At 39.5% G+C, this 24,051-nt stretch overlaps 4 protein-coding genes across 8 annotated transcripts; 3 read left to right on the top strand and 1 right to left on the bottom strand.

The window, feature by feature from the left end:
- Positions 1-233: 233 nt before the first annotated feature.
- LOC135618751 (uncharacterized) lies at positions 234-2,184 on the bottom strand. Its single transcript, XM_065119940.1, has one exon. The coding sequence runs from the start codon at positions 1,720-1,722 to the stop codon at positions 349-351; it is 1,374 nt and encodes a 457-aa protein (XP_064976012.1). The 5' UTR covers positions 1,723-2,184; the 3' UTR covers positions 234-348.
- A 2,010-nt stretch (positions 2,185-4,194) lies between these two features.
- Positions 4,195-9,141, top strand: LOC135618750 (glucosamine inositolphosphorylceramide transferase 1-like). Of its 2 annotated transcripts, XM_065119939.1 has the most exons (5): positions 4,195-4,791; positions 4,872-4,994; positions 6,322-6,489; positions 7,090-7,642; positions 7,733-9,141. In XM_065119939.1, exons 1-5 carry the CDS (start codon positions 4,471-4,473, stop codon positions 8,743-8,745), a joined length of 2,178 nt encoding a protein of 725 aa, XP_064976011.1. In that variant the 5' UTR covers positions 4,195-4,470; the 3' UTR covers positions 8,746-9,141. The 2 variants fall into 2 exon arrangements, with proteins under 2 accessions (XP_064976011.1, XP_064976010.1); XM_065119938.1 differs by having other exon boundaries at positions 7,090-9,141.
- Positions 9,142-9,539: 398 nt separating this feature from the next.
- On the top strand, positions 9,540-15,082 carry LOC135618752 (thioredoxin-like 2, chloroplastic). Of its 2 annotated transcripts, XR_010489133.1 has the most exons (5): positions 9,548-9,955; positions 11,012-11,194; positions 13,621-13,785; positions 14,502-14,747; positions 14,844-15,082. XR_010489133.1 is itself a non-coding variant. In XM_065119941.1 (4 exons), the coding sequence occupies exons 1-4, from the start codon at positions 9,785-9,787 to the stop codon at positions 14,637-14,639; spliced, it is 657 nt and encodes a 218-aa protein (XP_064976013.1). In that variant the 5' UTR covers positions 9,540-9,784; the 3' UTR covers positions 14,640-15,082. The 2 variants fall into 2 exon arrangements, 1 of the variants encoding a protein (XP_064976013.1); XM_065119941.1 differs by having other exon boundaries at positions 9,540-9,955; positions 14,502-15,082.
- Positions 15,083-15,212: 130 nt separating this feature from the next.
- LOC135581963 (CRM-domain containing factor CFM3, chloroplastic/mitochondrial-like) lies at positions 15,213-23,580 on the top strand. 3 transcript variants are annotated; one of them, XR_010489132.1, is made up of 10 exons: positions 15,213-16,910; positions 18,611-19,082; positions 19,180-19,310; positions 21,419-21,769; positions 21,894-22,050; positions 22,154-22,446; positions 22,537-22,596; positions 22,724-22,804; positions 23,157-23,299; positions 23,372-23,580. XR_010489132.1 is itself a non-coding variant. In XM_018830266.2 (10 exons), the coding sequence occupies exons 1-10, from the start codon at positions 15,513-15,515 to the stop codon at positions 23,226-23,228; spliced, it is 2,850 nt and encodes a 949-aa protein (XP_018685811.2). In that variant the 5' UTR covers positions 15,213-15,512; the 3' UTR covers positions 23,229-23,580. The 3 variants fall into 3 exon arrangements, 2 of the variants coding, with proteins under 2 accessions (XP_018685811.2, XP_064976009.1); XM_018830266.2 differs by having other exon boundaries at positions 21,419-21,476; positions 21,642-21,769; positions 23,157-23,580; XM_065119937.1 differs by having other exon boundaries at positions 23,157-23,580.
- Positions 23,581-24,051: the final 471 nt, after the last annotated feature.

The following is a 24,051-nucleotide window of genomic DNA, read 5'->3' as shown; positions in this document are numbered from 1 at the left end:
AAATAAATGCAACTTTTGTCCCACAGACAAAGAGGCATATTCCAAATTGAGATCAGGAGCTAATATACAGAAAAATAGAGCAAGTCAGGAAGAAATTTGTTTTTTCGCATGTGTTATAGACTAAAATAATGTATAATCTGCCAACGGCAATGGAAGCATCTAGTGATGATAGATCATAGTTTTATCTTACCAACATAAAAAGGAGGGATGCATAAAATGAACGCAATAGTGACTTACTGAAAATTTGTCCATTGGATAGAATGGTCATCATCGTGATTACATAAAGGTCGAACTTAAATTAACTGTGCACATAACCATTTTAGCAAACAAGTTTCCACAGCCTACATGTCAATAACTTGGCAGAAGGACAGAATTGGGAAATGAGGCTGACCCATTATTCGGCGCACCCTGTAGCTTAAGAATGGCTGTGACCAAATTGTATATCTCCACATTCTCAAATGATGGAATCTTTGCGCCCCTCTCAAACCGTGGTCCATGCGCCACAAAGATGGTCCTCATAGAAAAGAAGGCATTGTCATAGCCATGGGCTCCTCCACACTCGCAAGTGTCTGTCATTTCCCGTGCCACTTTATACCCTTCAGCTACTAAACCAACGATTGGTGAAATCCTATAACTCGCATAATAATGTAGTCGATCAGGCAAATCCTCCTTTAGGTACACTCTCAGATACTCCCCATTGTTGACTTTGCCCGAACTCAACCCTCTGTTCATTTTGGCCACCACATCTGAGGAGGAGACATTCTCAGGGGGTCGGATCACAAGCAGAGGACTGGACGACTGTACCCAACTCTCTGGGATATTAATCCATGGGGATAAATCATTAAGATAGATCTGTTTGCCACCACAATTGCCGACCATGCCATGATCGCCAACCAGAATTATGGTCACATCCTCAAAGATTCCTCTTTTCTCCAATCCGGAGATCAATCTGCCTATCATCTCGTCGATTCGAACTACAGCCTTAGTAATATCCGGATGATCAGGCCCGACGATATGACCTTGTGAATCCGGGTCCTCGAAGTAGAGCGAAATGAAAGCAGGCATCTCATCTTTGGGTAGATCAAAGTACCCTAAGACAGTATCAACCCTTTCCTCAAAGGGCACGGATCCATTATATCTGGGACAAAATTTGGCAGGGCATGTCCACGAACCTTTGATCACCTCGGATCCCGGCCAGAAGTAGGCGGCAGAGTTGAACCCCTGGGCGGCGACGGTCTCCCAGAGCGGCTCGCCAAGCCACCACCGAGGCTCGTGGCTCCCCGTCGTGAAGCGATCTCCGGACACCGGGTCGACGAAGTAATTGTAGACGATGCCGTGGTGGGCCGGGTAGAGACCGGTGACAATGGAGTAGTGGTTGGGGAAGGTGGCGGTAGGGAAGACGGGGATGAGGCCCTCTTCGGCCTCGGTGCCGCCGGCGATGAGGCGGCGGATGTTGGGGGTGAGCGCCTTGAATTGGTAACCGAAGCGGAATCCATCGGAGGAGATGAGGAGCACGACGGGGCGGGAGAGCTTGGCGAGGGGTCGAGCGGCCGGGGGGCGATGATCCTGCGTCGAAGAGAGGAGCGAGGAGAGGAAAAGGGCGGCGGCAGCGAGGAGGAGGAGAAGGGCGAAGCAGAAAAAGAGGGACCTTTGGGGGCTTCTGGGGAACAAAGTGGGCCGGCGGAGGAGGGGCGAAGAGGAGCCGCCTTCCTCCGAACCCATTTACGGTGGGAATTCTAAGTCGATCCGATCTCTTCCTCCTTTGGCTCTTCGCAGTGACGGAGCTCGACGATGGGCATGCGAGGTCCTATAGACATCGAGACTGAGCTCGATAGTTGCGCGTCTCAGAGCGAGTAACAGCACGTGGAGGAAGACAGATTGGCTGCTCCAACCTTAATTCTGGATAATCTTATCATGATGCAATTGCCGTTGGAATTGAGATCCAAGCACGCATGTTATATAATATTTGAACGATAATAATTGGAATTCAGATCCCTTTTTGTCTACAAAAGAGATTACTCTTCGTTCGACCCGTGACTTCCTTCGACTCCCTACTGCACCGGCGTTCACGACGACGTCGGCCAAGGAGAGCCTGAGACACATCACCCCAACCCCCGCCGGTTCTCTCGATGGAGGTGCGGACCAGGACAAACCGTGAGGCCACGTGTTTGTCCCGTCATTGATTGACGGTGGCAAGCGGGAAACGAGGCAGGCGACATGACCGAAGATGAGAAATATAAACATAAAAAAATTTATGATTATATTACTTTTGTATATAAAAAAATTTATATTAAAATTTAAAATTAAATAAAATAATATATTAAATTTATGATATATATCTTTTCAATGTTATTCGGAAAATATCTTTAAATGTATCATCCATTTGAAAATTATAATAATATTGATATACAAATATTATATCAATTGAGAATATTATAATTCTTATAATTGAGAATTATAATTCATGTGCACATGTAAAAAATTTCTAAAAGTCTTAAATTTTAATTAATATTATTGGGTATTGTCGTACAATCTTATAATTCTTAATCATATACCAAAAGCAGCTTACGAGGATAAGAATAAAGAAGCTTATGACGATAAGGAGACGAAGAATATAGAATGAGAGGACGAGTTCTATGAGCTCCTCTCGGCCTCTTACGCCCGATTTGCTAGTCGCACTGACAGAGGAGTATTTCGTCGGTCGACATCGAGGTTAGGGCTAGTGGTGTCCTTGTGAGTGTGATGCCACAAGCGCCCTTGCTCTCGAAAGAGTAGAGATACTAAAATTACATAGTGGCTCTTAAGGTAAAAGCACCATTGATAGGATCCTTCACCCTTCTCCATGCCCTGATTGATCCAGTGATAGTGTTGGACGTGAGTCAAAACATGACAGGAGAGAAGCTCCAAATGCTGAAGTATGCAATATGATTAGTGGTTTTCTCTTTGGGCCTGGGGGATCAGCTCTCCATTATGGCCTTCTCGACTATCGTAGGTACTAAGAGGCTTCTCCCTCTACGACAGATATCAAGGCAAGGCTAGCATGTCGCTCACCAGATCGTGGTAAAGGCTCATTTCGAAGAAAATTGATTAGGTAATCGGTCCACATTTTAAAATCTATATATTATTTTTTAAAAAATATAAGAATTATTTTATATACGAGTAAATCATACTAGCTTAAAAGATCAATGATTAAAATTAAGGGTTATAATGGACCTTAACACTTTATCATGAGTTAGCATGCCACGTAAGTAGATTCTAATGTCTATTAACTTAGGCTTGATGGAAGGGACTTATATGCTACAATTTAAAAAATATAATGATTATTTTATATACGAGTAAACCGTAAGGACTTAAAAGATTAATACCTAAAATTACAAGTGCTAAAATGTATTAACCCTGTATTATAAGTCAGCATACCACATAAGTAGATTCCAATATCTATTAACTCAAACTTAATGATACTTTAAAAAAAATATGCATTCTACTTAGAAAAAAAAGTAAAAATGAGATTGTCGCCGCTTATAGATTCAAACCATACGTGATCTTTTCACGATCAAGATGAAGGTATGAACTTTAACTTGAACAATCGACGAGGGTGAAATGCCATTCAAGACTAACTCTTATCTTCAAAATGCATCTAAGGCATTTGATTGATTGGAGTTCTAATTCAATACGAAACTAAATAAGCTTATCATCTACGATGAAGCTGGGTCAAATCAACGATAAAAGGCAAAGAGAAATAGTAGAGATGTAGAGACAAAGTAGAAAGAAGCAACCACAATTGAAGAAAATAAAGTGATACCATACTAATTTTTTTCATAAAAATATAACTTAAAAATACATTTAACCTTACTTAGCATAGGAAAACAAAATTTAATTATATCACAGTAATATTTACTAAAAGTTATCTTTAATTTCGCTTGTTAGTGAGAAATCAACTCATTGATTGGATTAGGTTTGTGTCGCTTATATTATATTAATGAAGGAGAGAAAAATGAGCTCGAGGCATATTAAAGTATTAAAAAATCATAAAAATAAAATTATACGTGGCGCGTAGTGATCGGCGCACCATCGACCAGGATAACTTAAGTCGCGAGTCCGGTCGCGACACCAATCATCGCTGTCTCCGTTGGCGGGCCCGATGGAGGTTCCGGATCACGAGTACTGTGTGATTCGTGGACAATTTAAGATCAACCCAAAGAAGGAACTCTCCGCCGTCGCCATGGTTTCCCGTCAAGTCAACACGCGACGCCGTCTTCTTCTTCCTCTCCCTCGTTTCCTCCTCCCCCGACTGGTACTCACTGCCTCCTCAAAATAATTATATCCTCCTCCACTTGGGTTTGTAGATTCGCATCCTTTCCGCCAGCTCGCATTCAGGGAAGGCTTCGCCTTTGCTTTACTCTTTGACCTTCCCTCTCTCCTCCTCCTCCTCCGATCTGAAGCGGGGATGCGAGGGCTCCGATCGCGGAAATGGGGGGGAGGAAAGGGATGAGGGCGGAGAATCCGAGAGCTGTCTGGGATTACTGCCGCTGCTGCCTCTTCATGGCCCCGCGGATCCGGTGGAGGTGGGCGCCCTTGGGGTTCCTTGCCCGTTCCCCCTCTGCCGTCTCCTTCCTCCTCGGCTCCCTCGCCGCCTCCGGGCTCGTCGCCGTCGCATTCTTCTGGCTCGTCATCTCCTCCTCCCGCCGCTCCGATCCGACCCTCGTCGGTTGCCGGCCGGACAGCGAAGGTTCCTGGTCCGTTGGCGTGTACTACGGGAAGAGCCCCTTTTCGCTTTCCCCTATCGAATTGGTAGGTTTGGTTATGCTCTCTTTATCTCAATGGGGAAGTCTTCACGCTTATGATCGTCTTTCATTTCTATGAGAAAGCAGCTTGGTAGCAGCAACGCCAACAATTCAGCATGGCCTATCGCGAATCCTGTGTTAACCTGTGCATCACCGTCGAGAGCAGGGCATCCGAGCAATTTCGTTGCGGATCCGTTCCTTTATGTTCAGGTCCGTTGCTCCATTCTCTACTTTGTGTGGAGAAAACATAAGTGAAAATCTTGTACCGGTTGTCATGTTGGATCACATATCTATTAGAAAGAACCTTTTTTCTTGCACATACAACTATAGTACTCTTTGCTTCAAGATTACAGGATCGAAAGAGCTATTTTTTTGGATTTTATATTTAGTATATATTTTTTGAGGTAGAAAGAAGATGACTTGATTCAATTTTGATACCTACAGGTTTATTGACTAATAATTTACAACTACAATAATAACAAAACCGTAACGTCCATTCTCCTAATTTGCTTTTTTCCTTCTCCCATCCCTATCGTGATACGAAGTCTGGTGATACTTTAAGCTATAAAGATAATCTTGGACACAGAATAATTATGTTATATTTGGTATGCTTAAAAAGAGACAACGCTTGCTAGGGATGCTGAGTCTGCCAATGTGTAGGAAGATGTTGTGAACTGATCTAACCTGATTTGGCTTCCATGATGTGTCAAGATCTTGACTTGACTTCCAAGTGCATGGATTTGTTTTGAAATTCCTCCAAATAATACAATGCTCTGGTTAAATCTCTTCAATCAGAAAATAAATCGGATAAGAGTTTTATTTTTGTTATTATGTTAATATATCGTGGACCATTGAGAGGTAACTTAAAATGGTGAAATTCCTATAACCAACTACTAATTCATCTTGAACTTGGGCTGCTTTGGCCTGGTCTGTCGAGTAAATCACTTCAAGCCTGTTAGGCTGTTGATTCTTGGATGGCTTATTGTAGTATCATATGAAAACTCTTTGATAATCATGTTCAGTACATAATTGAGCACCCATCAGGTGACGTTACTGGCACTGGATACTGATATCTTATTGTATAGATGGCGATATGGTTCTCTGTGTATGTTTATTCTTACATTTGGTAGGTTCTGTTTATGTTCTAACTGCTCTCTTCCGCTTATTGGTTGTTCAGAATAGAACAGAACACATTCTTATACCATTCTGTAAATAGCAAAGCACCAAGAAGATTCTGTGCCTCTTTATGTTTTCATAATGTTCGATAAGCTCAAACTTCTGCAGGTTCCTTTTATGTTTTGTGTCTCTATAGTGTTTCTAAGGGACTTTGGGTTTGCATCCTATTATTTAGTCTACTTATTTCATCGAGTCATTTGTTAGTCATTGTATTGTGATTTTCTAGCTCTGGAGAATTGTTTTCTACCTGATCTTTGTTTGCCTGACTTAGTGCACACTATGCTTATACGTTCCATATGTGCTACATAATTTTCTATGTTACATCATTGCAGTTTTATCTGATGCAGTCCATTTTGTTCAGGATTCTGTTCTGTACTTGTTCTTTGAGTCGAAAAGTACCACTACGATGAAAGGTGACATTGGTGTTGCAAGAAGTTTTGATCAAGGTGGCACATGGGAATTTCTGGGCATTGCTTTAGAGGAAGATTGGCATTTGTCTTATCCATTTGTTTTCAGCTACCAGAACCAAGTAATCCAAAGCTGACATGTGTAGTTTTCTGCATTATATACATATAATGATTACTACAGCATGGTTCGGGATCAAATCAAATATCACAGAGGTCCTTAGTCTAATGCTACTATGAAGGAATCTTAGATATAATTCTAATATTTCTTTTAACATGATATTTCAAGGTTTGCCCTATATGGAAACACATTAGCCTAAAATCATACGAATAGAGAATAATAAAGCATCATGTCTAACAAGTGTGACTGAAGCACAGTTATCAGTTCTATGAAGCTAACCTAGGCACACCTACCTCAAGTCTATGATCACATGGTTAGGAAACAAATATGATACTTTTTTTAATCAATTGTTGTATATGAATCGAATACGGTTAGGAAACAAAGTTGTTGTTTCACCTGTAGTTTGTTATGAACCTAGGGAATGTCAATGCATGGTACAGATGAGGTCATTTTGGGCCATTTGGTCTGCATCATAATACTTGGATTATTGAATTGTAAGATCCTAACAACGAGTCAGATAATAGTTGCACGCAAGAATGTTCTACTCATTTCTCATTATTTATGTTTCCTAAACCTAACTTCCAACTTGAAATGTTTTCCCCAGATTTATATGATGCCTGAGGGGAACAAGAAGGGAGAGCTTCGACTCTACCGAGCAGTAAACTTCCCACTAAAATGGACTTTGGAGAAGGTTCTCATAAGGAAACCCCTTGTAGATGCCTCATTAATCCAGTACGAGGGACACTATTGGCTGTTTGCTTCAGATTTTACTCGGTTTGGTATTGAGAAGAATGCAGAACTTGAAATATGGTACAGTAGCTCACCGCTTGGGCCCTGGAAACAACATCCAAAAAATCCTATATATAGAGCTGACAAAAGCTTGGGAGCTCGAAATGGGGGAAGACCCTTTATATATGAAGGCTCTTTGTATCGCTTGGGCCAGGACTGTGGTGGGACATATGGACGAAGAATCCAAATTTACAAAGTTGAAAAACTAAACAGAGAAGAGTTCAAGGAGGTTCCTGTCAAGCTGGGTATTGAAGAACCAAAGAAAGGTCGAAATGCCTGGAATGGCATCAGATACCACCATTTGGATGCCCAGCAGCTCCCTTCAGGTAACTGGATTGCAGTTATGGATGGAGATCGTGTTCCTTCTGGTGATTCCACAACTCGTTTTCTCTTAGGTTGCACGTTTACCCTGCTGCTCCTTTTACTGATCATGTCCATAGGCTTCTTTGTTGGTGCAGTAAACTGTTGTGTGACATCTAGTAGGAGAAATGAATCATCTTGGCTTAGAACTCGTCCACATATTAACTTGAGGGCTCGGAGATATCTTGCAGGCATGAATAGATACGGTTCTTCTATCAGAGCAAGAGTAAATCCTAAAACATGCTCTGGAAAGGTAGTTCTCAGCTTCCTTGTTCTTGTGGGCATAGCTTTTGCATGCACATCTGTGCATTTTCTATTAGGAGGCAATGGTGCAGAAGAGGCTTACTTGTTTGGAGGTCAATACTCTCAATTTACGATGGTTACAATGACTTATGAAGCCCGTATTTGGAACTTAAAGCTATATGTCAAACACTACTCTCGATGTGAATCTGTAAGAGAAATAGTTGTTGTTTGGAACAAAGGAAAACCTCCTAGTGAGGAGGAGTTTGATTCTGTTGTGCCTGTCAGGATACGCGTGGAAGAGCTCAATTCTCTCAACAACAGGTTCAAGGTGGACCCTCTGATTAAAACCAGAGCAGTTCTTGAACTAGATGATGATATAATGATGGCGTGTGACGACATCGAGAAAGGGTTCAGGGTCTGGAGGGAGAATCCTGACAGGCTAGTAGGTTTCTATCCACGGCTGGTAGATGGCAGTCCTTTGCAGTATAGAAATGAGAGGTATGCTCGGGGGAAAAATGGCTACAATGTAATACTGACCGGTGCGGCCTTTATGGACAGTGAATATGCTTTTAAGAGATACGGGAGCCAGGAAGCAACAGAAGGAAGAGTCTTGGTCAACCAGTTCTTCAATTGCGAGGACTTGCTGATGAATTTTCTGTATTCAAATGCGAGTTCAGAGAGAACTGTGGAGTATGTTCATCCTGCTTGGGCTATCGATACATCCAAGCTGTCGACTGCTGCAATTAGTCGTAACACGCAGGTGCACTATGACATCCGTACCAACTGCTTGTCCAAGTTCTCAGCCTTGTACGGTGCTCTTCCCTCGAAGTGGGAATTTGCTAGTAGAGCGGATGGTTGGGATAGATAGACGGGCAAGCATATCCTTAAGTCTATCATGTTTATATGGCAGCCAATGACGGTTTCGCCAAGACCCCATGAATTAAACATGGGGCCGTGAGCTGCGTTTTTTATAGCATTATCTTGTTTTCTAGACCGCGATCATGTACCATTATTTAAAGATGAGCAACTGATTACTTGACCAGGGTTGGCTCTGCAGAGACTCCCAAACCAGAGTCTTGTTGCAACATGCAACAAGACCATGAGAAAGCAGTCTGCAAAGATTCACTGGTGTTGCTCTTGTTACTAGAGCTGTTTGTATCTTGGATTGGCTGTAGAACACTTGTAACTTTGTTGTTGTCATCTCCTTTCCTGTAACATTATCAGCTGCATTCACGGAGGTTAATTTTTTATTGGTTTGAAACAATATCTTTGTTCTTGATGATCTGTGGTCACTTATGTCTTTGCTTTTTTTTTTTTTTTTTCTGAAAGCGCAATGAAGAGATGAAATCTTACTTTTCCCACAGATTTGTTGCATGGGTGACAGTAAATGCTTATTTACTTATTCTTTTTTGTGATAAGATTTATTTATTCTTCATGAATATGCATCTTAATATTTTTGTGATGGGATTTGTTTATTCTTCTTAGAATATGCATGCCGCATAACTCCACAAAATTAAGGGGAAAAGGTCGCTGTCGCCTAAGTGTTTGAGGAAATGTTTGTGCACTACGCGCAAAGCCTCCGCCCGACCTGCGTTTGGACCGCTCTTCTTCCACCGGTCTCTGTCTCGACCCATAACATTTCCATTTCCACACGCGACGAGAGCCACATCAGGGGGCAAACGTGAGTCGTCTATACCCATTGCTTCGTTAAGACGCTCTCTCCCGGTGCCTTCTTCCTCCTCCGTGGCGAGCGCGGTGGGCAGTAGGAGGGAGGAAAGAGACAATTGAGGCGGGGATTGGAGAAGCCAGAGCACGGAGGGAGGAAAGGAGGCCCAGGCCGGGATTGGAGAAGCCGACGAAGAAGAAGAACGGCTTCTCTTTCGGCTCCTCATCCTCTCTGCCTTAAGATGGCCAACGCTTACCTCCGCCTCTCGCCCGTCGCTTCTCCTCCTCCTCCTCCTCCGCCTCTTCAGCCGCCCGTTCTGGACTCACCTCGATCAAGGGTGTCGCACCAGCGTCGCCACGGTGCGGCTTCGGTGGCCCTCACCTTCCCTCCCAGGCGATTTGATCACTTGAAGGTAGAGGCCACCTTTTCTTGGATCTTTCTTTCCTCCCCACATTGAATTCAAACTTTTGTTCTTGTTCATGTTTTGAATCTTTTTTAATGAATTGGTCACATATCACTTTGCGGTGAAAATAATAGAAAACAGATTCCCTTTCTTGAGAGGGATTTGAGTTTCAAAGGGCCACGAAACTTTAGACTAATTTTGGTGAATTTGTGATCTAAATTCTAGTACGATCAGATTCCATGGTTGATTTCTTGATTTGCGAGATGTAGCTACGATCTCATCTTTTTTATGTTTCAGTACATTAGCGTGCATACCTTCTTGGTGTTGTGGTGCGAGCTTGCAAGGTAGTAGCCCTACGTTTGTGCCTTTGTGGCAGTAAAAGTTCGTCTTTGTTGAGACTTCATACTAATAGTGAAGAAAGATAACCATTGAAAGACCAACATAACTATGCCCTGCCAAGTTCACTAAGGAGTTTCAAATTTAGAATACGTATCATGTTGAAACTTCTCAAGGCATTACTTTCTGTTGAGGAAGGCGAGTCATGCTTGACGTGGTTTTGTGTGACGATCATAAAATATGTCTCATGCGAGTCAAGCAGAGAAACCATCACACAAGAAGAAAATAATTGCTGGAGTGTAAACGCGAAGAAGAATATACTGATTTATAATATTTGAAAGATTCAGTTGATTCTGAGGAGAATATCAGTGGCTGCCCATCCATTATATGAATTTTTAGGAAAAATATGCATCTTGATGTTATTTAACTGCAACAACAGATAACCTCTTAAATTTTCTCAGATGTTCTCATGCTAGTGGTAACTTACTTTCATTCTTTCTATTGATTTTTCCGTATCGCATGTGTGAGAAGCATATAGGTGCTCGTCATCTTGTCAAATCAGGCACATCTCTGTTATTGTGTTCGATGGTAATATTTTAATTTCTGCCACTCTCTCATTCTAGAAGTTACCTTTCTAGCGAATAGATATACCACTTTTATATAAACAATCAAGAATAATACTTGTACGGCACTTCACACTGGAAGTTATTCACTGGACACTGATTTCAGGTACATGCAGTTGTCACTGAGGATGAGAGGCCAAAGTGGTGGGAAAAAAATGCAGGGCCAAATATGATCGATGTTCATTCAACAGAAGAGTTTATACATGCACTAAAAGAAGCTGGTGATAAACTCGTAATTGTTGAGTTCTATGGCACATGGTGTGCTTCTTGTCGAGCCTTGTATCCCAAGGTAACTTCATGTTATCTCTTGGCTCTTCCTTTTAGTTTCTTGTGCCATTTTACGAGTGCTACTTTAATTTCTTTATGTGGATTTATGATTCTGCTGCTTTGGTTAAATTGTTCATGATTAAAAGTTCAATTATTGTGGTTTAGTTGCTTTGCAAAGTCAAACATAATACTCTTAGTCTTCTTTGGTTAAGTGTTGATTTTATGTTGCATATCCTTTGTTTTACCTTCAAAGCATAATCCTCTTTTATTCGTTGTTCTCGGTGATCAAGGCTTTTGTATTTGTTCACAGAGTATATCCTTCATTGTTTTTTACTATCTTATGCATAATATGGGAAATTGCACTTTATGATGGCCGATGTGTAGAGAAGAACAAGAATAAATCAATAGAGTTATTGTCGCAACCCAATGGGATAAGTGACCCATAGTTTGTTGAGTTTGAATCACTGCCTTCAAATACTTAAACCTAAGTTAATGGTAGTAAGGTCATTTAGACTTAAGTTCATCCGAGTCTTCTCTAATCTTCAAACTATATCCTTCGTTGTTTTTTGCTGTGTTATGCATAATATGGGAAATTGCACTTTATTATGGCCAATGTGTATGCAAGAACAAGAATAAATCAAGAGAGTTATTGTCATGACCCAATGAGATAAGTGAAGCATAATTTGTTGACATTGAATCACTGCCTCAAAATAGTTAAACCTAAGTTAATGGTAATAAGGTCATCTAGCCTTAAGTTCATCCAAGTCTTCTCTAATTTTTTATATGGAATTAAATCAGGGTGAAGACCTGATGTCCCAACAAAGACCAACATAGCATAAAATCAAACTCTAACATGGTGCACATGACACTCAACTCATCGATGGCTTCATATTGTAACATTGCCTCTGGTACTATTTGTCATTGTTCTAACTCATAGACAAACCCATTAATTTTATTGGGCTCGAACCATCAGTTAATACTGGAGCCCAAGTTATTGATATCAGACCCATAGAGCCCATATAATTCTATCCAAGTCTCCTACTTGTGACATGAGACTGAACTGGGATATTACAGTTATAGGAATCAGTCAGAGGAATGCTCAAAATGAAAAGCTTTAGAGCAACCCTCTGCTCGAACTATGCACTTATTTGTATTTAGTTAATGGCTCTTTTTGTTCAGGATGCGTCAACTATTGTGGAATTTGCCAATTCTGAATGTGCTATGAGAAAAATTGCATGAACTTATATCTAGCACAGGATTTTGGAACAAATCAACTCACATGATACTGTATATACTGATTTCTAGACCAGTTAACATCTTGGGCTAGAATTGGTTCCCTCATATTTTAGAGGTTGTATTAGCAAGTTATCTTGGTACTTTGAGATCGTAGATTTGTAATTCCATAAATCGGATAACATCACTGGTGTAGCACCTCTAGTAACTTGTTCAGTATCCTTCTTTTCTTGTCAAACAACAGTGATCTGCTTTTTCTCCCTGATATCTGGTAGACGATAGGGATGGAATAAGTAGCTAGACTCAAATAGCTAACACTAATTTGAAAATTTGTTCATCATTTTTCTTTGAAGGCTGCTTAAGTTCAACAAGGTAAACACTGACACTGATTTCAATCTCTCTTGAAAACTAGTCGTCAGAGCTCAAATACTTTTCCAACTATACTATGTAAGTTGAAAAAATAGGATTTCCTACTCAAAGATGACAATAAAATTTATTTCTATTATCTAGTCTATAAGGCATAAAACATCATCTGCAATTACTTGGTGTATTATGCAATAACCACATGGCATAGTGGACAACTATATATGACTGGATTAAAAGGTTGTCGGTTTGTCTCCTACCGTGACCCTGAAATAGTTGGGCCTTACAACATCTTCTTGTTGTCATTATCATTATCATTATCATTATCATCACTAGGCATTGCATATCTGAGTTATGCTCTACATGAAGAGCTTACTGGATTACCAAAGCACTCTAACATATATTGCAAGCATATTTACTGTATTTTGTGTGCCAGTCATATGTCTATTAGACTGTCCTCATCATTTTCCATCATTTTCACATAGATATGACCTTGATCTTTGATTGTTGTTTCATGCTTTATTGAGTTTACCGAAATGAGTAGTGTTTTTGACAACATGTAAGCCTTATACATGTGTCAATGCTAGAAACATGTATGCATTTTGAACTATCAACTACAAATGTTGACTTACCTTTAATTTTCTTGGCAAGTTTATGAACATTCGGTAACATCTATTATTTTGAATTTTAAGCACTTGCATTGGATATCTTGAATTTGGAGATTGTCTGATAATTTTATTTATTTAATTCCACTATACTCAGAATTGTTTTAAAAATAACTTATCGTGTTCCTTTTCTTGATTGAGTTTCTGAGTAGATTAATTCATTCTCCTTCTTTCAAATACACTACAGCTTTGCAAAACAGTACAAGAAAATCCAGACATAGTATTCATCAAGGTGAATTTTGATGAGAACAAGCCAATGTGCAAAAGGCTGAACGTTAGAGTGCTTCCTTATTTCCATTTCTATCGAGGTGCTGATGGACTGTTGGAATCTTTTTCATGTTCCTTGGCAAAGGTGAGCAAGTCATATTATAATATATGTACTTTTGGGGTTGTTGAACTTTGGATAAATTAAATTATGTTTTTCAACTTCTATTTGTACCAATTATCTCCCTAAACTTTAGTTAACATTTCGAGCAAGTCCTATCATCAACATCCATCCGCAAGACAGAAAGTTAATGTGGTTGTACAATGGGCTTTGAGTTGCTTACTTAGCATAAACGTCGATGACAAAAGTTACGAGAGGAGTTCAATATAATTCAAGAACATACATCTAGGGCATGTCAGGCATCAATTTCCTTGGTGTTCCGATTGGTATATATATATACGTCAAACAACATTTGTCGTCGACATCTATTCTAGGTCAGCAAATTTAGTTGTGGCTAGAGAAACTAACAACAAAGCTTGACTGTAACTTAAGGTTTATAATGTTAATTGGCACAAATTCAAGGTCTAAATTTGTGGTGTTACCCATTTCTTTGTTAATGACTTCATTTAACTCTGCCATCCCCTTGACCTGGTGACAGAAGAGACTTCTTGTTATCTTTAATCACCAGTAGCACAGAAGATGGCAAATTGTGTGGTTTGAATTTGAATGACAATATCTTGGATTTATAGTGTTTTTTTTGCTGGATGAGAAACATATGCCAATGATAACGAAGCCATTTTCTGTGGTCTCACATGCTTCATGGAAGGAAGATGGGCACTGATCATCTTCTTTTATCTTTTCAGTTTCAGAAGATAAAGGATGCCATTGCAATACACAACACCAATCGATGCAGCATCGGGCCACCTATTGGTGTGGGGGAGGTCGACCTCTTTGAAAGCTCGCCACCTCAACAACAGCCTGCAGAAGCTGGTTCAAGATAACTACATATCATTAATCACCCAAATCCTCTAAAGCATGTGTCACCCCCTGATCCTGGTGTACTCCAGTGGTTTGTTTGTTGATGGTCTCATTCTTTTCCAGCTTGGAAGGTAAAGCAACTACAATCTTTATTAGTCTAGACTCTAGAATTTTCAGTGTACTATATGCTTTAGCTAATTGTAATCCTTTGTTGCTTTATCATCTAGTTGACTTGTATCAAGTCATGGACCTCCCAGAAAGAGATTTATCAGTGTTCTTCATTTCGTTGGAGTAACACTTGTACTGCATGTGCCCTAGCAATGCATTTGCCATCAGAAACTCATCTCAAAAGTGTTGTATTAGATGCTGTATATGGTCAACTAAGGATGCTATAATGGAAGCTGTATATGTTAAATTAGATGCTATCATGGAATTAAGGATGCTGTTCATCCTTTTATGGATTCTAGTGCTGGTGCTTGGAAGGGCCATTATGCTTCTCCTGCGAGGGCTAATAATTGACAGACATGGTCTTGTTCTTCTATATACACTTGGATTCTATCTCACTATCACTGTTCTTCTTGACATTACTCTTTTTCTCTGTTACGATTTTTACTACAGTTTGTTTTTTGGCCGATCCACATATAAGCCGACAAGAAAAATCACAGCGTGCTGGATTCGGATCCTCTTACATGTCTGTAACCTGATCCGTGTTTCCTAATCGGATGCTTCTCTGGGTCCAACGTCAACGCATCAATTGGACCACGTTCGTGGGCTCCGCTCGAAATGGGTTCGGCTCGAATCGGATCCTCAAAGATGGATCATGATCCGGATTCCTTGTACACGCGGATATTATCCGCTGTTTTTAGCCCAAGGGTGTTTGCTCTCCTCTCTCTCTCATGGCGATTGCCTTCGCTGCCTTAAACCCTCAGCTTTCCCTCTCTCCCTTTCCATCTCCCTCACCTCTCCTTCGAATCCATAGATCGGTTCTTTCCCGTTCCTGTCTCCGTGGTTCAAGTGCTTGCCTCTCCTCTCAAGCTCTCCGGACAGGCGGTGAGGAATTACCCGATGAAGGCCCAGTCGAATTCGAGAAGAAGGATACGGACGTCCATACTAAGAGAAAGAATGCGAAGAAGAAAAAGCTCAGGCCAAGTTTCTGCGACCAGACCCTCGAACGATGGTCCGTAAAGATCTCCTCCGGCAGGTCCTCTTTCCCCTGGCAGGACCAAAAGATTCAGCCATCTCAGGGCTTGTCTGCACCGGGTACACCTGTCTATCGATCCTTAGGTAACTATGGGGCTGCCGATTTGGATTCTCGGGATCAAATTAAGAACTTTGATGAAGAGCGACGGAGAACAAGTTTGGATTTAATTGTTGAGAAGTTAGGCGGAAGTGTGGTTGATAAATGTTCAGATTCAGGAGTTTCAGACGGTTCTTTGGAGCGTTCTGTTGATGAAATTCCTCCGAACCATGGCAGGAGCATCCCTTTTAGGAAGCGGTCGATTTCAGCTCCATGGGATCATGGAGCTGAACATGGACAAAAACATATTCATTCTGGTTTTGTAAATGAGACTTTGATGAAGAATTTTGAGTTTGGTGAAGAGGATGAGAGGCACAAGGGGACCTCCGTGGATGCGACGAGGAGAGGCTGCTCGGACCAAAATAAGACTAGCTTGAATTTCGGTGATAATTCAGGTGTCTCTGTCGAGGGAGGATTCCATGTCCTTTCCACTGACAAGACCTCTCAAACGAGTTCAGTGGGAGGTGCTTCATTCAGAGACCATGGAGTTGATCCTTTGGAAGCTGATACGGACCCCAAAGTTGCATTTCAGTTGCCTATAAGAGACTTTGATTTGAATGAAAATGGAGGAAAGAGTAGGGTCAGTGTGATAGTTGATAAACTAAAGGATTCTATGGGTTCAAGTGCCCCCAAAATTAATGTGTGTGCTTCTTTCGATAAGTCTGCTTCTAAACATGGGTCTAATCCAGGCAATAATGTCGTTAAGTTGGTGAGTCCAGTGTTATTACCATGGGAGAGAGAGACTGATTCTAAGGAGGGAGAGCAGTTGCAAAGAAGTAACACTGAACTGGCAGAGAGGACCATTCCAGAGCCAGAGCTACGAAGGCTCAGAGATGCTGCATTAAGGATGAAAGAAAGGATGACTGTGGGGCCAGCAGGGGTGACTGAGGCAGTTGTGAAAAGCATTCATGAGAAGTGGAAGGACGCCGAGGTGGTCAAGTTAAGGTTTGAAGGCACACCTAGTTTGAACATGAAGAGAACACATGAGATTTTAGAGGTTAGTTTTTCTTACTAAAGTTACATTGATTGTTGTCATGTAATTGTTCTTCCCCTCGAATAAAACTATCTTTAAGCGTTCTAAGAATCTGCATTTGCAGTCTTTAAATGCATGTTCATTTGTCAAAAGGATAGCTCATTGATGCTAAAGAAGTCTGTGATAGCATTAATTCTGGGAAAAGTGAAGATAATAGTATCACAATTTGCTTAACTGATATCCATTTCACACTAATATCACTTGGACCAAGTTGTTTGTCTTGTAAGAGAGTGTAGAGGTTTTGATCAAAATGTCATAATTCAGAATGCTGTTGAAGTTTGAGCAAGCTGATCGAAGAATAAAGAAGTATATAACCTAACAAGACGAAGACAGTTCAAGCAAAAAGAATGGAAAAAGATTATTGATCTGTTGCTTTGCATTACAAAGCTTAAAAATGTGAGAAACTAGATGCAACTAATTCCTCTTCTGTGTGTGTATCTGTTGCTTATGGACCATTTCAACTTTGTGAATTATGTATTGTTATTCCTAATGTGGGTATCCTTATGGATCTTTTATGGTTGTAGATGTTCTTTCAAAGTCTCATATTTGACAGCTGCTATAAGATCCTCCATGTGTCTCGTGTGTTATCCTCAAGCAGTCTATCTTATATCTATATTTATAACTTATAGGAAGAACTTGTCTAATCAATCTTTCGTTCCATATATGCATTGTGTTAATCTAGTTCATCCATAAGTAATCTTTTATTTTGCATCTGCAAAAGTAGTTTCTTTATATGCATGCATTGTGTTTCTCGAAACTAAAGATTCCATCTAGAATTTGATCAACCAATAGAAACATAGTAGCATGCACTCTTCTGGGAAATTAGTTAGGTATTTGCATCTTTTTCTGCCTGCCTGAACTAATGAAAGATAATTTTCTGCAATAGATTGAGCTCTTGAGGTTTCAAATCACTGTAATTCATCATTTTATCATGATCGATTTTTAATGTTTTTAAATTTTCATTTGGGTGGGTGGCCATTCTTGAATATTGAAGTTTACAGTTTCTGCATCCTATCATTCCATGCTTTAAATAAGATACTATTTTGGGTGGCTTATGTTTTGTCTTTTAATAGAAACCATCTCATGCAGCAGTGGTGGTTTTGAATTTCCCTTCTGTATTAGCCATCAGCTCGAACCATTTGCCTTTATAAACAGAAACATCAGTGCATCTTTCCTTGCAATTCTTAGGATATATGGTGTTTTTCTCTTCCAATGGATTTACAATTTTTCAGTATATAATTAATCATTTGATAAGAGATTGGCATTGGTATTTAGCCATTTTTAACTCATGGTATCTGAAGTCTTTAGCAAAGTTGTCTTCATGTTGATGCTCTACTCATGGACTTGTTTGAGTGCATTTACTTCTTCTAATTACAGACCTTGACCGCATGCAGTCTCTTTAATGACTTCTAGTCTCTTAACTTGGACCTTGGTGGCTTCTGTGCTTTTCTTAATAAGTCCTAGTCTCTCATTTTGTTTGTCGAGTTCTGAAGAAAAAATGATTGTTTTTAAATTTAGTGCAGAATTGATTCTAAGACTATTCTTGCTTGTTGTTCCAAGTGGCCTGGCTTTAGTTTCTGTTGCTTTTGTTATCTCTTTATTAAATTAATACTTTTCATCTCTAAGGCTTTTTATTTAAGAGCTAACATAAATTACTTTACCAGAATAAAACGGGAGGTCTGGTGATTTGGAGGTCTGGAAGGTCAGTTGTGCTATATAGGGGAATGACATATGAACTGCCATGCATCCAGACCTACTCAAAACTTGCTAATACTGACTCTAACTGTATCCCTTCAATCAAGGATTACTTCGTTCATATTACTGGGAACCCATCAGAAGAGTCATTTAACATTTCAAGAAGATCTGCAGCTGATTCTTCTACCTGCGGAAAACCATCTGAACAATTTTCAGATACTTCTGATATTGACAATATATTAGATCAGTTGGGACCACGATATCAAGATTGGTCTGGTCGTAACCCACTTCCAGTTGATGCTGACTTGCTTCCTGGTGTAATTCCTGGTTATGCACCACCATTTAGACTTCTTCCTTACAAGACCAGAAGTACTCTTAGAGACAGAGAAATGACAGCTCTGCGAAGACTTGCTAGAACAATGCCTCCTCATTTTGCTCTAGGTATGTCATGATTATCAAATTCATGAAAAATCTACTCCGTCTTTTACATAATACACATTTTCTTGTAAGATGCCATCATTATTTGTCCATTCTGTAGGAAGAAATAGGCAACACCAAGGCTTAGCTGCTGCTATTGTGAAGTTATGGGAGAAAAGTTCTATCGCAAAGATAGCCATTAAACGTGGTATACCAAATACATCTAATGAGAGAATGGCTGAAGAAATCAAGGTGGATAATATTACATGATTTACATTGGGTAGGAATTAGACATATGATAGTGTTTTCTTTTATTTGAATATGTTCTTGAATAAATTTCTTAGTTAATTACTCAATCTCATTGGCACAAGGGCTATGTTATATACACATACTTTCTGTATTACAGTACCTTATAGTCTGATTTTTGCATTGTATTTTTTTGCTATTGCTTCTGGAGAGGATTATTTCTTCGTTCTTTGGTGGTTCAGGTTATAACTTGCAAGTTTGGACCTAAAATCATGAATATGCAATAGCTACATATTATCTGTAAACCTCTTGTAAACTTGAAGCCTTTCGAGATCAAGCATTTAAATGTTTGCACAAAGATGTCTGGATTCCTTGGTTAGTCTTTCCATCCGATGCTTTGTTTCCTGAGCGCAAGTTCCCATAAGAATAAGGGAGCATCTTTAAGATTAGAGATTATCCTTTTTGTTATACTGTGCTTAAGATTTTTTTGTTCCTACACTTTTTTTTTGGTGGCATGGCAAGTTGCTGGTCCAGCAGTAATGATGAGCAAATTTATAAATTTCATGGTATTTCTAATTTATTTAAGTTTACAAACTATACCTTTTAGTGCTGATCCACTAGCTGTTAATATTGTTTTTGGAGGTCAGTTTCTTCCAGCAGTTGAAGTGCTTAGAGAATTTTGACATTGATGTTTATTCTCTTGAAGCAGAAAATTTCTCCATTTTTCAGCCTCTCATTGGTTATGTTTCAAGTATCCTGGCAACTATTTTTCCATTTTGCAGCTTCTCAACAGTTATTACAATTTTTTTGGACTTCTGCCTGTGGCGGTCCAAATTTTGCTGTCCTTGGTTGGCCTTTAGTTTTAGATGACATTCTGTAGCTACCTTTCTGATATATAATCTATGGCAAGTTGCACGTGTATCAAATGCATCCGTAGTTACCTTGTGTATAATGTCATTCATGGCAAGTTCTGTGTATTTACCCTAAGAGACAGGATTCCACTTTTCTGTCTCATTGTCAATTGCAAAATTACTATTCCTTTAAGTGCCTCATTGTCCTTGGTTGTCCTTTAGTTTTAGATGACATTCTGTAGTTACCCTTCTGATATATAATCTATGGCAAGCTGCACGTGTATCAAATGCATCTGTAGTTACCTAGTGTATAATGTCATTCATGGTAAGCTCTGTGTATTTACCCTAACATACAAGATTCCGCTTTTCTGCCTCATTGTCAATTGCAAAATTACTATTACTATAAGTTCCTCTATATGGCAATTGTATGTGTCTGGATACAAACTTCTTACCAGTTACCATTAAGTATGATATTTTGATGCCAAAGAATGGAAGCTTTAACCAAATTGAAATAACAATATTGTATTGTCAAATTCCTGAAATATTCCAGGAGAATATATCTTTCATCTGCAATATTAAAATAAGTGCTTAAGGAAGACTAATTTGTTTAAGGTTAATTACGATACTTCTAGAATTTTTAACAAATAACTTATTTATTATTATTCACACCCCCCCAAAAGTTACTCCTGGCTCTGAATTACATGGCAGAGTAATGATTTGGATCCCTTTGTAATTGAACATTTGAATGCATGTTCTCATAGTTTATACTTGGTGGTTTGCTAATGATAACAAGGTGCTAAAAATTATCTGTTCAGATTAAAAAAAAAAAAGAGTTGACTTACAATAAAAAGCTTTACTAAGAAATGCTCTCTTTCCATCTAAGAGAATTGTGTTTTCATCTGTAATAGTAACTCAAATTATAAGGTTTGAGGTCCTTTAAAATGTTTCAGCAGATTTGGTTTGCTAAACATGATATATTAGTGTATATATGAGTGCAAAGAAAATGACATGAAGTTATACTACTTAAAAAGATGAATAAACCTCAGCAGAATTATCCTGAATAATTAATGTACAATTGATCTGCATGGTCACTTAGGATGTAACAGACATTTGGTTGGTACATCAAACTAATCTAGTGTACATATGTTGCCCTTCTCTCTGCATGTGCATGTCATATTTTTTCGTTTTTTGGGTTAAAAATTGTCTGTTTATTGGTGTCACTATAACTGCAATATAGTTCTAACTTCACAAATCTATCTGCAGAAATTGACAGGGGGAGTGCTTGTTTCTAGGAACAAGGAGTATATCGTCTTCTATAGAGGTAATGATTTTGTGACATCTTCAGTTATGGAGGTGCTGTCGGAGAAACAGAAACTAGCGACTATTCACCAGGATGAGGAAGAAATAGCCCGGTTAAGGGCATCAACATCGATAGTTGCTCATGTCAAAAGTCGTAAGGGTCAATTAGTTGCTGGTACACTTGCAGAGACTCTGGAGGCCAAGAGTCGCTGGGGAAATCCATTTAGTGCTGAGGAAAGAGAAATGCTAAAGAAGGATATGGTTTTAGCTAAACATGCATCTCTTGTTCGATACCTTGAAAGAAAGCTAGTATTTGTAAGATTTCCACTATATCTACTGTATGTCAAAGATTACCCTCTTTAGGCTTCCATCGGAAGCCATTTGGACTTTATTGAACTTGATCATTAATAGCTACATCACATTCTCTTTCAATTATCAGGCAGAAAGTAAGGTCAGGAAAGCAGAGAAGGCTTTGGCCAAAGTGCAGGAATTCCTGAAACCAGCAGATCTTCCAATTGATTTAGAGACTGTCAGTGATGAGGAGCGGGCCTTATTTCGTAACATTGGTCTTAAGATGCGGGGTGCTCTACTTCTTGGTAAGATCAGTATATCTGTATTGCTTTCGACTGTTTTGAATCTAATGCAGATGATGATGGTTAACAGTTATTTTCACCATATTACTCTATGTCCATTCCTCAGGGAGACGGGGAGTTTTTGATGGAACTGTTGAAAATATGCACTTGAACTGGAAGCATAGAGAACTTGTCAAGATTCTTGTGAAGGGAAAAAGTTTTGCACAAGTAAAACACTATGCAATTTCCCTTGAGGCTGAGAGTGGTGGAGTATTGATTTCACTTGATAAAACTACAAAGGGCTTTGCAATTATCATATACCGTGGTAAGAACTATCAGCGGCCTCCAACTTTGAGGTCCAAAAATCTGTTGACAAGGAGGCAGGCATTAGCACGCTCTATAGAGCTTCAGAGACGGGAGGTAACATCATTGCATTTATTTACTTCTGTTTTGTCTCACAGATGTTGTGCTTCTTCTGATCCATCTCTTCCACAATGTGTGAATTTTCAGGCCCTGATTCATCATATTTCAAGTCTACAGGAGAAGATTCAGATTCTAAAATCTCAATTAGTATGAATTATCTAGTTAATTCACTTTTTTTGTTCTGGAAACCGTTATTTCTTCATTTTTTTATTCCATATTTGACTACATGTTGGTTCTTCTCGAACTAGTTTCATTTGCTGCCATTTGTCTACAGGAGCAAATGGAGGATGATAAGGGACCAGGAGAGAAGGACTTGGACCTGCCGGTTGATTTATTTTCGGATGACGATGTGGAGGTGAGTTCACAGACTATTGTCTTTCAGGTTCATTTGTAAACTATGCACTATAATTTGTTTCTAAAGCTATCCAAACTTTCAGTTATCTGCCCGTGCCAATTTGCTAGTAACTAGTTTGGCAATCAAAAGGATGACATAATGTTTGCCTAACTGTAGGTTCTTCCATGAGCTAGGTAGATCGACACGTAGGATTTTGTATATGAACTAGTTTTCGTAAACATTAAAATCCCTTGGAAAGCTTCAACCAACCTCTTCTGCAAGTTAATGTAACTGAATGTATTTTTTGCGGGAACTAAAGCTTTTTTCCCCACCATAACATGGCTTTTTGATATACGACTTGTGCCCATATCAGGATGAAGGTGAAGAGGCCTATCTTGAAACATACAGCAGTGGCGCTGAGGAGGAGGAGGATGTTTATCGGTGAATTTTTAGTTGCTAGTGACATCGATTCCCGTCTTCGTTCCTTCATGGACCAGCATTTTATCATCAAGAAAGGTACTACTGCTATTTGAGGAACAAGCTGGACCAGGTTCTCTTATGATGAGGCATTCTTGATGATGTTGGTAGGGAACGTGCCTCCTCACAGTGGTGGTTCCTCGAGGACTCGGGTGATCTTTTGGAGTAACTCTGAGTGCATCAATCGTCTTCAAAAGAGTTTCCATATGCGGTTTCGTCTTATTTATTGATAGGATACAAGCAGTCTATCATATTTACTTCATGAGCTACACTCATTCTCAATCACATTTTGAGCTACTAATCAACCATTCATTTGTTGATCTCTTGTTGTAGGAAGTGGCAAAGGCCATGATAGATAATTTGGCTCGTTCATTGCCAAGAGCGGTATTATATTGTGCTAGCAGGCAAAGATAACAAAGTTCATCTAATTTTAACTACTCGCAATATCTTTAGGCTACAATATATAGTATATATAATAGAAAAGAGTTGTCTCTAACTCGATCAAAGAACTGATGCGTACATAGATCAGTAATGCTACTAAACATGTTGATTTAGTCGGTTCTCTAGCAAAGGGCAGACAGAGATCAGTAATGCTACTTAACATGATTGATTAATAGCAACGCTGAAGGCCCACAAAATTCTCCAGTAATTCTCCAGTAATTTGTATTCAAATTCAAATAAAATAGCATTTAAAATGATTATAAATTATTTATGATTTATTAAAAAATTATAAATGATAACGCTGAAATGATTATTTTTTCCTCGTCTTCATCAGAACCACTATTACCTCT

This window comes from Musa acuminata, chromosome BXJ2-8 (genome assembly GCF_036884655.1).
Source record: "Musa acuminata AAA Group cultivar baxijiao chromosome BXJ2-8, Cavendish_Baxijiao_AAA, whole genome shotgun sequence".
Taxonomy (NCBI): domain Eukaryota; kingdom Viridiplantae; phylum Streptophyta; class Magnoliopsida; order Zingiberales; family Musaceae; genus Musa; species Musa acuminata.
The sequence above is the reverse complement of the archived record's forward strand: the minus strand, read 5'-3'. Positions and strand labels throughout refer to the sequence as shown.

What these genes read in the sequence shown, in the direction of transcription:
- LOC135618751 (XM_065119940.1), bottom strand. Translation starts at nt 1,722, where the DNA reads ATGGGTTCGGAGGAAGGCGGCTCCTCTTCGCCCCTCCTCCGCCGGCCC.
- LOC135618750 (XM_065119938.1), top strand. Translation starts at nt 4,471, where the DNA reads ATGGGGGGGAGGAAAGGGATGAGGGCGGAGAATCCGAGAGCTGTCTGG. An exon ending in ATCCGTTCCTTTATGTTCAG is followed by an intron (nt 4,995 to 6,321) that starts GTCCGTTGCTCC and finishes CATTTTGTTCAG; the next exon opens with GATTCTGTTCTGTACTTGTT. An exon ending in TTTTCAGCTACCAGAACCAA is followed by an intron (nt 6,490 to 7,089) that starts GTAATCCAAAGC and finishes TGTTTTCCCCAG; the next exon opens with ATTTATATGATGCCTGAGGG.
- LOC135618752 (XM_065119941.1), top strand. Translation starts at nt 9,785, where the DNA reads ATGGCCAACGCTTACCTCCGCCTCTCGCCCGTCGCTTCTCCTCCTCCT. An exon ending in GGCGATTTGATCACTTGAAG is followed by an intron (nt 9,956 to 11,011) that starts GTAGAGGCCACC and finishes CACTGATTTCAG; the next exon opens with GTACATGCAGTTGTCACTGA. An exon ending in TTTCATGTTCCTTGGCAAAG is followed by an intron (nt 13,786 to 14,501) that starts GTGAGCAAGTCA and finishes TTATCTTTTCAG; the next exon opens with TTTCAGAAGATAAAGGATGC.
- LOC135581963 (XM_065119937.1), top strand. Translation starts at nt 15,513, where the DNA reads ATGGCGATTGCCTTCGCTGCCTTAAACCCTCAGCTTTCCCTCTCTCCC. An exon ending in GAATGGCTGAAGAAATCAAG is followed by an intron (nt 19,311 to 21,418) that starts GTGGATAATATT and finishes ATCTATCTGCAG; the next exon opens with AAATTGACAGGGGGAGTGCT. An exon ending in AGATTCTAAAATCTCAATTA is followed by an intron (nt 22,597 to 22,723) that starts GTATGAATTATC and finishes ATTTGTCTACAG; the next exon opens with GAGCAAATGGAGGATGATAA.